At 40.7% G+C, this 12,842-nt stretch overlaps 2 protein-coding genes across 3 annotated transcripts in view; one reads left to right on the forward strand and one right to left on the reverse strand.

Moving 5' to 3' along the window:
• Positions 1 to 6,463, forward strand: part of KIAA2026 (KIAA2026 ortholog) — a 103,923-nt gene extending 97,460 nt beyond the window's left edge. The window contains exons 10-12 of one of the 2 annotated variants that reach the window (XR_008549433.1): positions 2,373 to 2,422; positions 5,624 to 5,717; positions 6,345 to 6,463. The gene's annotated coding sequence lies outside the window, so the exon portion shown is untranslated. Of the gene's footprint in view, positions 1 to 2,372; positions 2,423 to 3,897; positions 4,162 to 5,623; positions 5,718 to 6,344 lie in introns of those variants that run through there. The other variant, XR_008549432.1, reaches the window with a different exon arrangement.
• Positions 1,537 to 12,529, reverse strand: MLANA (melan-A). The gene is made up of 5 exons (XM_037492844.2): positions 12,398 to 12,529; positions 10,905 to 11,006; positions 6,110 to 6,206; positions 3,865 to 3,978; positions 1,537 to 1,954 (listed from the first exon to the last, which is right to left on the reverse strand). The coding sequence occupies exons 2-5, from the start codon at positions 10,979 to 10,981 to the stop codon at positions 1,886 to 1,888; spliced, it is 357 nt and encodes a 118-aa protein (XP_037348741.1). The 5' UTR covers positions 10,982 to 11,006; positions 12,398 to 12,529; the 3' UTR covers positions 1,537 to 1,885.
• Between the last annotated feature and the right edge of the window lie 313 nt (positions 12,530 to 12,842).

A 12,842-nucleotide genomic window follows, 5' to 3' on the forward strand; every position in this document is an offset into this window, starting at 1 on the left:
GCCTAAAATAATACATAAATTTAATGCAAGCACCATTAAAATACCAGCAATATTTTCAAAGGAAAAAATACTGAAATTTATATAGAACTACAAAAGACCTCAAATTGTAAAAGCAACCATTAAACAAAAGGAGAGAAATAGAGGCATTATATTACCCAATTTCGAACTCAGCTGAGAAGCTACAGTACTAAAACCATATGGAATTGGCACAAAAATAGATACTTGGATCAAAGGAATAGAATCAAAAACCCAGAAATAAATCCACATACACATCAGTTCACAATCTATGGTAAAGCAGCTATGACCATAAGATGGAGAAAGAGTAATCTCTTTAAAAATGGAGCTGGGAAAATTGGAAAGCCACATAAAAGAATGAAAATACACAAAAATAAAGAGATGTTTTTGGTTTCTTGACTCCTACAGCAAGGGAAATGAAAACAAAACTATTGGAATTACCTCAAGTCTGAAAGCTTTTATACAGTGAAAGAACATACAAGAGGTTTAAAAGGACACTATTGAATGGAGAAATATCTCTCACAATACAAATGATAAGGGGTTACTATTCAAGATAGAAAACTCACACAATTTAACAATAGAAAACAAATGAGCCGCAGGTATGAACAGACAATCACCAAAGAGAATATCCACGGGGCCAACAGACATATGAAAAAATGTCCATCACTTCCAATAAGAAGATGCAGGGTAAAACTACAATGAGGTGCCATCTCATTTAGTATGTGCCTGAGAATGGCACATACTAAAGAGACCTCCAAAACTAACTGCTGGAGAGGATGCCTATTACACTATTGGAAAAGTTAACTGGTGCAATGATTATGGAAAGTAATCTGGATTTCCTTGAAAAACTAAAAATGGAAATACCATGTGATCCAGCAATCCCACTCTTGGGCATAAATCCAAAGAATATGAAACCACTGACACACACACACACACACACACACACACACACACACACACACACACAAAGATTATATAATTTTTTTTTTAAGATTTATTTATTTTTACAAGCACTGAGTACAGTCAGAAGCGCGGATGGGTGAGAGGATTCACTAGATCCAGAGCAGGGAACAGAACAGGCAGACTGATGAAGTACACTGCTGAGGGGAGCAGTGGGCACAGCAGAAGAGGTCTGTTGCGTCATGTTGGACCCTCGCCGGTGGCCGGGGATGGAACCGGCACTGCAGAGGCTGCGGGTAGCCCAGAGCTCAACCGCTGTGCCACCGGGGAGGCCCCCATGTTATATCATTTTCATAGCAGCTTTATAATATCAATAGTTAGAACTTACAAACAGCCTAAAGGTCCACTGATGGATTATTGGATCAAAAAGATATAATCCATCCACACTATGGAGTAATCTTTGACTTTAAGAGGGGATGAAATGCAGCCATTTACAACAAAATGGAGAGAGTTTGAAAGAATAATGTGTAATAAAGCAAGTCAGAATGATAAACACTACAGATTTATATAACAATTTGATAATGTATAGTATTTTCCCAAAAAATGGATATCAATCCATAATGAGGGCTCTGTGGTTAAGAGGGAGAGAGAGAAAAAGGGACAAGGGAATATAAGAGATGGTGGTGGTGATAGGGGAGGAAAATAACATCATAGGTTTATTAATATTTCTATATGCACAGATACTATCATGTATTGCAGCATTTATTGATTTTTTTTGACTATTTCTCATCATTCCTTACTTGATTAGCATTTTCAGTTGCTCTGCTAAGACCTTAACAGTAGATTTATTACTAGAGATAATATATAGTATTTCTACAGCATTCTGAAGCACATGATTAGAAACCCATATTAAATTCAAGCAACAATGTGAAGGAAATCGTTTCAGCATTCTCAGAGGCCTTGTTGGCTCTCACGGTGAATAAGGTGGTGGTGACTGTTCTGCAAATACTTTCTCATAAGCAGGTGGAGCATTGGGAATCTGAAAGAATGAGAAAGAGTATGAACTTGACTATAGTGCATGTTTCTGGAAAGGATTAAGTCGAAACAGTATCATATTTATACTTTTGATCTGGACTAAAACTTGAAAGTGTCCGCATCCAATTTCCACCCAAAAAGTCATCATTGTTAAATTTCATTGGTGTGTATATTGGAACATTGTTGGGAAGACTAGAAAAAAATACTTTCCCAAATATTAAAAGCATATTTATACCTGGCGTATCATGTCAGTAGAAGTCCCAAGTCTTGTTTACAGACACTAGTGTACATTGCACCTTTCACACAAAGATTCTTGCAGTTGTTATCTAAGGACCATCATCACTATCAACAGAACACAAATGTGCTCTTCATTTAATGTTCACAACAGTTCTAAGAGTATTTTCATTGTTTTCATGTTACAGGTCAGGAAACTGAGGCACAAAGAAGTCACTTGCCCAAGGCCACACAATTAGTAAGTTGTGGAGCTAAGAATCAAATACAGTAATTTTGCTATGGAGTCAGTGTTCTCAACACTTGTAATATTCTGGGTCTATACCAGCACTCTCCAGTTTTAAAAACATCAGCCCCCCAATTTCCTGCAGGTGGGTACAAAGGACCCTTTAAGGGTCCTGTCAACACTGTAAGTCTCCCGAGATTTGGGAGGGAGGAAAGTGAGACAAAAAGCCTGTCCTGTCAGAATTCCAGGCTGGAGTGGGTGGGTTCAAAGGACTCGGGCTCACTTCCTGTGGTTACTGGCCCAGTCTGGGCCTGGAGACCAAGGGGTTGGTGATTTGGGGAACTGTGCTATTTCTGCCTGCATTATTTGTTTTACTTTACCCCAAAATTAATTTTTTTCTAAGAATTCCAGAGAATGGGAAATTGTTCCTGTAAATATATATATATATTTTTTTAAAGGTGAAAAATAAAAATATCTAGCAGCTGCATTAAAAAAAAGAAACAGGTAAAATTAATATTATACTTAACTCCATTTATCAAAATATTATTTTCACATGTAATCAATACAAAATTATTAATGAAGTATTTATCATCTTTATCTCAGACTTAGCATTTGAAATCTGGTATGTATTATAGCACATCTTAATTTAAACATCTATGCTTCAAGGGCTCAATAGCTACATGTGAATGGCACAATTCTATGAAATAGATATTTTTTTCCTCCCTTAGAAAAGTCTATATTCTTGGGGTTTCCCTGGTGGTGCAGGGTTGAAGTCTCAGTGATATCAAGCTATCACCAGCTACTGTGGCATGAGTTCAATCCCCAGCCAGAGAGCTGACCCACATGGCACAGCTGACCTCTCCTGTCTCGCCCATTGCTCCCCTCAGCAGTGTATGTCAGTCAATCTGCCTATTCTGCTCCCCACTCTGTCTCTGGTGAATCCTCTCACCCTGTGAACCTCTAGCCTACACCCCATTGTTCGGTGCATAAATAGATTTTTTTAAAATCTTTTAAAAAATTGGGCCTCCCCTGGTGGTGCGGCGGTTGAGCACTGGGCTGCGAGGCTGCCTTCAGCCTCGGCAGCACCGGTTCGTTCCCCGGCCACTGGCGAGGGTCTCGCCAAAAAAAAAAAAAAAAAATCTTTTAAAAAATTTTAGAAAAGAAAAATCTATCCAGAACCATTTTTTCCCTTTAGATCTTACATGTAGTTCTCTTATTATTGGCCCTGGAAAATCTGGTTATGAGAGGATACAGTTTAAGAAATTCTCTGTGCTTTCCTTGTTTTTTAATTTTTTTTAAATTATGGTAAAATATGCATAACAAAATTTACCATTTTAACCATTTTTAGGTGTACAGCTAAGTAGCATTAAGTACATTAGCATTTTCCTTGCTTTTTAAATGGCAATAATTTTATTCATTTAGTTCAAAGCAGTCATACATGAAAACACTCAACCTACCATAGGTTCACAGTTGATCTCTTGAAATGGCAGTTTGCTGTCCTGGTGACCAGCGCCCTCACATGGACATCTTCCTGTTAAGATACTTCGAGTAACATCATGAACGCTTTTATCCTGAAATGTGAATTCATGATGATTCAGTGATTGTGAAGAAATAATTGAATCCAATTGAGAAAAAGACAAGGAAGCTGAAATTTTAGGAAGGGTTTTCATCATAGTTCTGCCACTTCCAGTTTCTGCATCTACAATATGAAGACAACACCTGCCTTTCAGATTTGTTCTGGGAATTAACTAAAGGTAAAGAACCTAGCACAGTGCCTGACACTCATTAGTCAGCAAATGTTTTCAAAGGGAAGGAGAAAAAGAGTGAATCTAAAAAGTAGAGCTCAGAGAATGATTGCAAGTGGAGTAGGTCAGAGCTAGTGAGGCAGGAGCTACTATCACAGCAAGGACAAGCATATGAGTCACTTGGCAGCAGGATATGCTGGCTCTACTGCCTTTTCCATAAATGACAGCAAAATATCTTCAACATTGTAAATGTACATATTGTGATAAAATGCACTGGTTTTAGCTATGAGCTTCCAAGCCCTGTTGTAATGACAATGGCAAAATTTTCTAAGACTAAATTAATGGGAGGTTTGCTACTTTGCATAGGTTTAAGAGGTGATGTCCTCCATGACGAAGGACCACACAGTTGGCATAAGACAGACATATACCAAAACGTAATATTTCATCCCTGACATCCTTCCTTTCAAAACATATTATTTTCAGGGCTAAGGATAACTGTTAACCCAAGGAAAAATTTTAGGAGATCATGTTTCCAACCAACCTTGCTACCATTCTCTAGTCATTTAAAGTGGGAAAGTAGACATTTTAAAGTTTAATTAAGGTTGTTAGAAACTGGAAACCCTTTAGGGGTTTGGTTTTGTTTTTGCTTTAAAATGAAAATACAATCAGGGCCTCCTTGGTGGCGCAGGGGTTAAAGTCTCAGCACTATTAGCAGCCACTACAGCAGGAGTTCCATCCCAGCCAGGGAGCCTACCCACATGGTACAGCAGACCTCTTATCTCACCCATTACTCTCCTCAGCAGTGTATTTCAGTCGATCCCACCTGTTCTGCTCCCTACTCTGTCTCTGGTGAATCCTCTTACACACACCCCACCTTCCTCAACTCTGGCCTATACCCAGTTCTTGCATGCATAAATAAATAAAAATAAATCTTAAAAATTAAAATACAATCATCAAGGAGACAGGGAGGTAATTATGAAATTAAATGCAGTACTTAATGCACGATTTTACATGATTTTGTCTAAATATATTAGACTGCTGATTCTCAACCAGGTTTTTCAGGAGATATGAGAGTTTAAAAATAAGATTTTAATATTAATTTTAAAAATAAATGAAGGCATTTTTAGACTCTAAGGGAGTCAGGGAATTTATTTTTTTTAAGGTTTATTTTATTTGTTTACACATACAAGAGCTGGGGTATAGGCCAGAGGTGTGGGAGGTGAGTAGATTCACCAGAGACAGAGTGGAGAGCAGAACAGGTAGATCTACTGAAATACACTATTGAGGGGAGCAGCAGGTGAGACAGGAGAGGTCTGCTGTGCCATGTGTGTATCTCCCTGGTCAGGGATCGAACTCAGGCCACAGTGGCTGCTGATAGCTTGATAGTGCTGAGACTTAATGCCTTGCACCACCAGGGAGGACCAGAGCCAGGGAATTTAAACATGATTCTATCTCATTACACTGATGGCAGGATGGGTCGTGAATCTGCTGGATTGTCTGGTGTAACAGAGTCAGAAGAACTTGGGATTCCAGGCAACCTGGGAGGAAAGGGGTGAAGAGGCAAGGTGAGCGCTGCTTCTTGGAGTAATAGAATTAGTGAGACTCCCCAGAAAGATTCCAAGACCTTGAGAGTAGCTCATATGCTTGTGTTTGCTTTGCAAAAGGAGCACAAAACACAGCCCTGCATGCACAAACTATTAGTGCTCAGCTATACACAATAGCCATGTAATCAAGTTTACTGTGAGTGGAACCCAACAGGCCACTTTCCTAGTTGGCATTTGTGTCTGGCCAGAAACAAAGGGATTGCTGCAAAAGCATATTGAAAGACTCATCAGAAGCAGGATCAGAGCTGAAAGTGATTGTAAGGATGTTCTCCTCCTACCTAGAAATTCAGAGAAAGAAGGGGGAAAGAGAGTCTTGAATCTACAGGGGTCCCAGCACTAGGAACTATACCAACCTTCAAGGTTAGGTATCCACTTCGTCTCTGACAATACCACCAGCCAATGAGCAGTAAAATTCCCAGGATCACTGCCAGGATGCCAATCCCTGCAGCTCTGACCCAAAAGACAGACAAATTCATCTTGGTACAGGAACTTGCTCCAGATTATCATGAAATATACAGCAGTCTTCTCTCTTCTGGGCTTTGTCAGTCCAGAGTAGCACTTTCAGAACTCTAATCATTTCCCATCCAGCACCATTCTAGGCACCAGCAGGCTTCCAGTGCCCATATCTAGGGACAGGACCTTCTCTGGGAGCCTCTCTGATGTGTGCCAACGGCCTTACTGAAGCACCAAAGTTCCAGAAGCACACGGTACAGTAGCAACTGATCCTTATGTGGATAATATCTATATTGGGGCAGAATTATCTTTTCATCAGGGCTAGTTTAAAGCTTTCCCCCAACTTTTAGACCACAAAATTGAAATGGAAATTAGCACTAACATCATCTATTTAAGGCCTCTCTGGTGGGGCAAGGGGTTAAGCACAGCACTGTGAAGCTATCTGCAGCCTCTGCAGCACAAGTTCAATCCCGGCCAGCCAGGGAGCTGACCCACATGGTGCAGCAGTCCTCTCCTGTCTCGCCTGCTGTTCCCCTTAGCAGTGTATTTCAGTGAATCTGCCTGCTCCCCACTGTGTCTCTGGTGAATCCTCTCACTGCCCCCCCAACCTCTGGCCTGTACCCCAGTTCTTGTATGTATAAATAAATAAATCTTTTTAAAAAAATTATCTACTATAAGCTGAGTGCTATACTAAACATTCTCCATATGTTAATTTATTTAATTCTCACAAAACCCCTTTTAAGGTAGGCACCATTTATCATGCCCATTCACAGACGAGGAAAGTCATGCAGAGGTTGAGTGCCTTGCTGATGCTCATATAGAAGGAGCACAAGAAAGAGCTAGGATATGGACTTGAGTTGTGCACTCTGTGCCCCTAACTCCTCCCTTCACTCTGTGCCTATCTTCTCTCTCTAATCCTGCCCTGACTCTCCCCCATAATACCAGTCTTTGCAAATGAATACACCATTCCTATCTTCTTTAATTATTTACAAGTATGTGGATTTTCACCATAAGGTTAGTCCCCCAAATCACTTTTTTTTTTTTGCATTTGTAATTGAAACTGAAGACCTGAAATACCATCATTAAAAATTCATTCCTTGAGGCTCATAGCTTAATTCTCTTACTTTAACCTCTGGTGGATCATTGAAATTAGTGAGAATGAGGGGATTGGCAACTTTCCACAGAGTAGGTTTTAGTTGCACATAGGAAGAAGGTAATGAAGAGAAGGGAGAACATGGAACAGACAGAACATTCTGATTGACAGGGTGACAGTAGGACTCCTGGGATTCAGAGGTCCCTGGGACAATCACAGTTGCACAGGGATGCCATAGCCCAGTCCAGCTGGTGGGACATGGGTCCCATGTTTATGCTTAGCTTAGTAGACTCCTGTGTTGTCTCTGTTTACTCCAGGAACACAGTGCAGGGTCACCAAGGACTGGACCAGATGGGTAGGTGCTTGCTGGTTGCTCTGGTTCTCACCTGAGTATCCTGTGGCATCTCAGAATGGAATTGAATAGAGCCCTGGGGATGCTGAGATAAGAAGCCTACACTCTCCAGCCTGGCATCCAAATCAACGAGGCCAGCTGGCATTTGGACTAAGGCACTGTAGAAATTTAATAAGCACTTCCCTGTTGACCAGGCATGGCTCACTAAATGAAAAGGCACTCTGTAATACTTAGTAAGCACTTCCCAGCTGACCGTGTATGAATTACTAAATGAAATAAGTACCTCCTGACTGGTCAGACATGGATGACTAAAAAATAACATGGAGACTCAGTCCTGGGAAGAAGCGTCTGAACTAAAGCTAGAGCAAAGTTGTGACATCATTTACTAAGAAGGATGTGTTTCTCAGCTTCAGGATTCAATCTGGGCATCTAAGCCAGCCTCTTAAGCCTTGTGTCCAATGTCCCATAGGAAGACATCTTCAATTACCACAAATTCCCTGGAAATGGGCCTGGGGTTGTGCTTTCCATGAATAAGTTATCAATTAACATCTGCTTGATTTTTCATACCACAGCCTGACCAGAGTGGAGAGTGATGAATCTTTTATGTGTGACTTGCTAAAGAAGGCTTTGTGCAGCTGAGTGATTTGTATGGACATCGAGCAACTGCAGGTGAAGTAAGGTCTAACTGAGCCTTCTCCTAGAGAGACCTTTATCCAAAATCACTTCTGGACCACCTCTATCTCAAGGCTGCCGAGACATCAAGCCTAACCTGTCCTTATCCAAATAAGATGAGCGAGAACTACAGAATGACAGCACAGAATGGAATCTCTGTCCTCATTATGCAGATCAATCCTCTCCCTTCATAGATCATGAAGCTGAGACTCATCAACATTACCATTAGCCTAGTGGCTACTCTGCCATTTGCTGAGCATCTATTTGTGCCCCAAATATAGGCTTTTATTTCATCTTTACAACTGTCTTCTGGGGTATGTATAATGTCCATTTTATTTAATTTATTTTTTAAATTTATTTTCTTATATCATTTTTTAAGATTTATTTTTATGCATTTATGCATACAAGAACTGGGCATAGGCCAGAGTTGGGGTGGGGGTCAGTGAGAGGATTTGTCACAGACAGAGTGGGGAGCAGAACAGGTGGATCTGCTGAAATACACTGCTGAGGGGAGCAGTGTGCAAGACAGAAGGGTTAGCTCCCTGGCCAGGGATCAGACTCAGGCCATAATGGCAATAGGGTGATAACACTGAGACTTAACCCCTGTGCCACCAAGGAGGACCTCTTACATAGTTTTTTGATGCCCATCTAATAGCTGACATTCCCAAGACTTTACAATGGTAAAATACCCGGGATTGTACATCTAGTAAGCAGCAAAACCAGCATTCGCAACTGTTGCTAGATTTGGGTCACACCCAGACCTCCCATCTCCCAGGGCCATTGCCTTTCCAGCCATATCACCTTTTCCTGAAAGGAAAATGGCACAAGTAGCATTCAGTGAACTCCCATGACTAAAAGCAGCTGATTCAATTCCGGGCATGCTTGCATTCTAATTTTACCCACCAGATCTGTGGTCATCCCCTTGGACATCTTCACACAAGCAGAGCTCTGTTCCATCTCTTTACCCACAGTCACGTTGCACTCACACACACCGAATGACTGACTCAAGGCCAAAAATGCCAGACAACCAAAAGAACCCACTACCCAGCTGGATTGGGTTCCTCAGCATGTCACCAAATAACCTCCTGACATGCATGTTAAAGTATAGATCCTGCTCCCCCAACCCAGACCTATTGAATCTTCCTCTCACGTCACAGTACCTGGGAAACTGCATTGTCAAAGCTACATGGGTGACTTATGTCCTTTGTGAGGACCTCTCTCTCAGTAGAGAAATAGAGATAGTGTCTGACGAGTCATATTACAGAAGTTGAAACAATATCCTTCTTAGTATCTAGCAAAGTACCATCCCAAAGAGTATAGGTTTGGTCTAGGATGTTTTGTCAGATATCTCCCATCTATTCCCAGTTGACCATGCAGGGATGTTAGAGAATTCCATTCATGTCTTCTGGGGACACACTCCCAGCCTGAATTCTTTCTTGGTGCTTTTAATGGGTTCCATATCTTCCTTACTCCTGTGACTTTATTCTAGTAAAGATTTTTCTACAGTTACTTCCAAAGATAGAGCAGGTTTTCAGGAAGTTAGATGTGTCTTTCAAATAACTGTGACGAAAGCTGATTTCATGAAATATGAATAATATTCTGTTAGGGTTCTACTGGTAAAACTAATGTAAACTTTGCATTCTTTCAAATAACTATGTGTGGAAAGTCATTTTCATGTAATATTAAGAAGCTGTTAGAGTTCTGTTGGAAATACTAAGATAAATATTGCAGTCACTAACTTAACTCTGGAAAGCCATTTACATGTTACACTGAGAATCTTCTGGCAGACCACTTTAGAACGGGTACATATTAAAACCTGGTTCTTTGTCTGGTTGCAGTCCCCAATCAGAGGGTGGCCCCCCCTTCCACTGCCACACCCTTCCCCATTCCAACATATGCAGAGTGTGTCCCTGAAGCCTATGTTCCCATCACAGCACTTACATTTGCTGAAATTATACTCTACCTAATTCTCCCACTACACTGTAAGATTGCTCAGAATTGACAATAGCATTTGATCCAGTGGCATTTTGAAATAATTATGTAAATACTTATTTTTAATTCATTCATAGTACCAAATATCTCTCCTTAGGATAAAGTAACGGTGCAAAAATTGCAACTATCATCTCCTCCAGGAGTCAGTCTACAAGTAGACTGGCACCTGCCCTTCATTCTCTTTGGCAACTTGCCTTTGTTCTGTTTGCAAATCACCTCCAGGAGCATGATTAGAGCTAACAGAACAAAACCTGAGGAAAGTCATTTTTCTCTCAGACAGGTATTTTTCCATTTGATAACCTATAGTAGAAGTCCTAATAGCCAAGAACGCAGACAAAAAAAATGGCAAGATGTAAGTGACTTTTTACCATTCTCATCTCCTTGCCTGGTTGGCCTTAGAAAAGTTTGCAAGAGCCGCTCATAGGACCAAAGGGACTCCTCACCTTGGTGCCATGGTGTTTACTCTCTGGTTTTTACACGTGAACACTAGAGTAATCTGTGGACCAGGTATATACTGGTGGAAGTCAGTAGGCTGTGTCAGCAAATGGGAAATTGGAAGCCCCCCTGGGTCTGGTTTTGAACTTACTCTTCAGCTGTGATGTAGGAATGGCCATGCCCCTTCATGGTATAACCATAGGTGAAGTGAGCCTTGTCTCTTGGCATTTTGTAGGGTCAGGCCACAGGACACCTAAGAGCAGGGCACAAGAGTATCATTTAAGACATCCAGAGCATTCTTACCCATCAATTCTTACCCATCATGAAGCCTCACAAACATATACTCCCTTGGTATGAGTAGCCACAGCTGACCCTCTGGTTTCTCTCTGTGACAGGATTTATACCTGCTTCTTTCACTGATATCAAGGACTTTGGAACTGGCTTAGGTTTCCCACCCCTTTTACTAACTGAAAATTAAGCTCAAAAAAAAAATCTACAAACAAAAGCAAAAACACTTGCAAATTAAGTTGTTATTGGGGGGAAATGCTCTTCATTTGCCTTCAATCTGACTCCATGCCATAACGTTATAGAAAAACAAACAAAAAGCATTTTTATTCATTCCTTATCTTCCTTGGCCCAAGACTATAAATAATAAAGGGAGTTATTTTTCTCTACAGTGCTATTTGATATCAATCCTTAGATAAATAGAAGGCTGTGATGACTAATGTGTGTTTGTGGCCAAACACAGCAGCCTCCAAACCTGCAAAGGAAACCACCCCATTCAGGTTCCTGGGTTTGTCCATGCTCACCACACTCCAAATAAGCTGAAGAAATAAACTGACCTGACTTTCACTAATGATTTGTTTTCCCTTCCATAAAAGTCAATTTCTACTTCTCCCTCATTCAAATCTCATGACTAGGATAAATACCAAAAAGCTCATGAACTGCAGTGGTCATGATGAAAGTGTGCTCATTAAAAACCAGCAGAGGAAGCTTCTCTTCTTGCTATTCTGCATTTCTCTTCTTTCCTCTTACTGTTCTTACAATAAGAAAGGTCTTATCCCCATAGAGTTGTATTAATGAACACCATTTGAAACAGCTAGGAGCAAAACAGGGACTTCATAGCATGAATCCTTTCCACCGTGACATTTCATGTGTAATTTGCTCTTCCCAGTTGTGAAAAGAAATTGCACTTGAACCCATTTAGGTGAATAATGTACTGTTGATCTTCTTAGGTGAATAATGTAGTGTTCAAAATTGCAGATACAGAACAACTAAGTCTGCATTAAATTGTTTTTGTAAATCTAGACTTCTAGCGTAGAGCCTTGGAAAACCACAGAGGGACAGCAAATGCTGATCAGTCCACCCAAACCAAGAGAACTGAAGACACTATTGCTCATAAGCGTTTTCCCAGCCTGATTATTACTCTTTTCTGCTTTGCTTCTTTGTCAGTCTAGATAGAGAGTCTTGGAGGACACTTTGTCAACCCTCAGAAGTTAGAGAATTACTAACATTGAAGAGAAATTCTGCTAACAGTCACGCATCAGGGAGGCGCCAAGGGAGGGTGAAAAAATGCAGCAGAATCTCCAAGACCTCATTTTGAAGACTGGAACTACAACTATGGGTGAGAGGCTATATTCTTACCTGCCTGAATGGGATAGTCCTTCTTCTGCAGGCTGGTGCTGTTGGTGAAGATTGCTTCTCTGCCTCTTAATCTTCTTTTTTTCCTGCTCTTGAATCCCATGTTAGTCACGAGTGTTGGATTGTGATAGGGTCATCTGTGATTGCTTAATGGGCATGAAAGAAACCAACTTTATTCCTCACTTCAAAAAGGCATGACTCTGTTTTCCCTAATCCCTGGGTTTCATTGTATGGAAGTTATTTATTTTAATGAGATCTAAATGAGAAGAAGGAGTCAGCCATATGAAGATGGAGGGGATGCATTTCAGACAGAGAACAGCACAAGTTTCAGACAGAGAGAACAGTGCAAAGGACCCCAGAGCAGAATTTCTGTAGAATACGATTTAGTCTAGGTTCCCAGAACTGAGACTGATTCAGAAGAGTTTATGCAAAAATCAGGAAGGATCCA

This window comes from Talpa occidentalis, unplaced genomic scaffold (genome assembly GCF_014898055.3).
Source record: "Talpa occidentalis isolate TD23 unplaced genomic scaffold, MPIMG_talOcc4v2.1 talOcc4.7, whole genome shotgun sequence".
Taxonomy (NCBI): domain Eukaryota; kingdom Metazoa; phylum Chordata; class Mammalia; order Eulipotyphla; family Talpidae; genus Talpa; species Talpa occidentalis.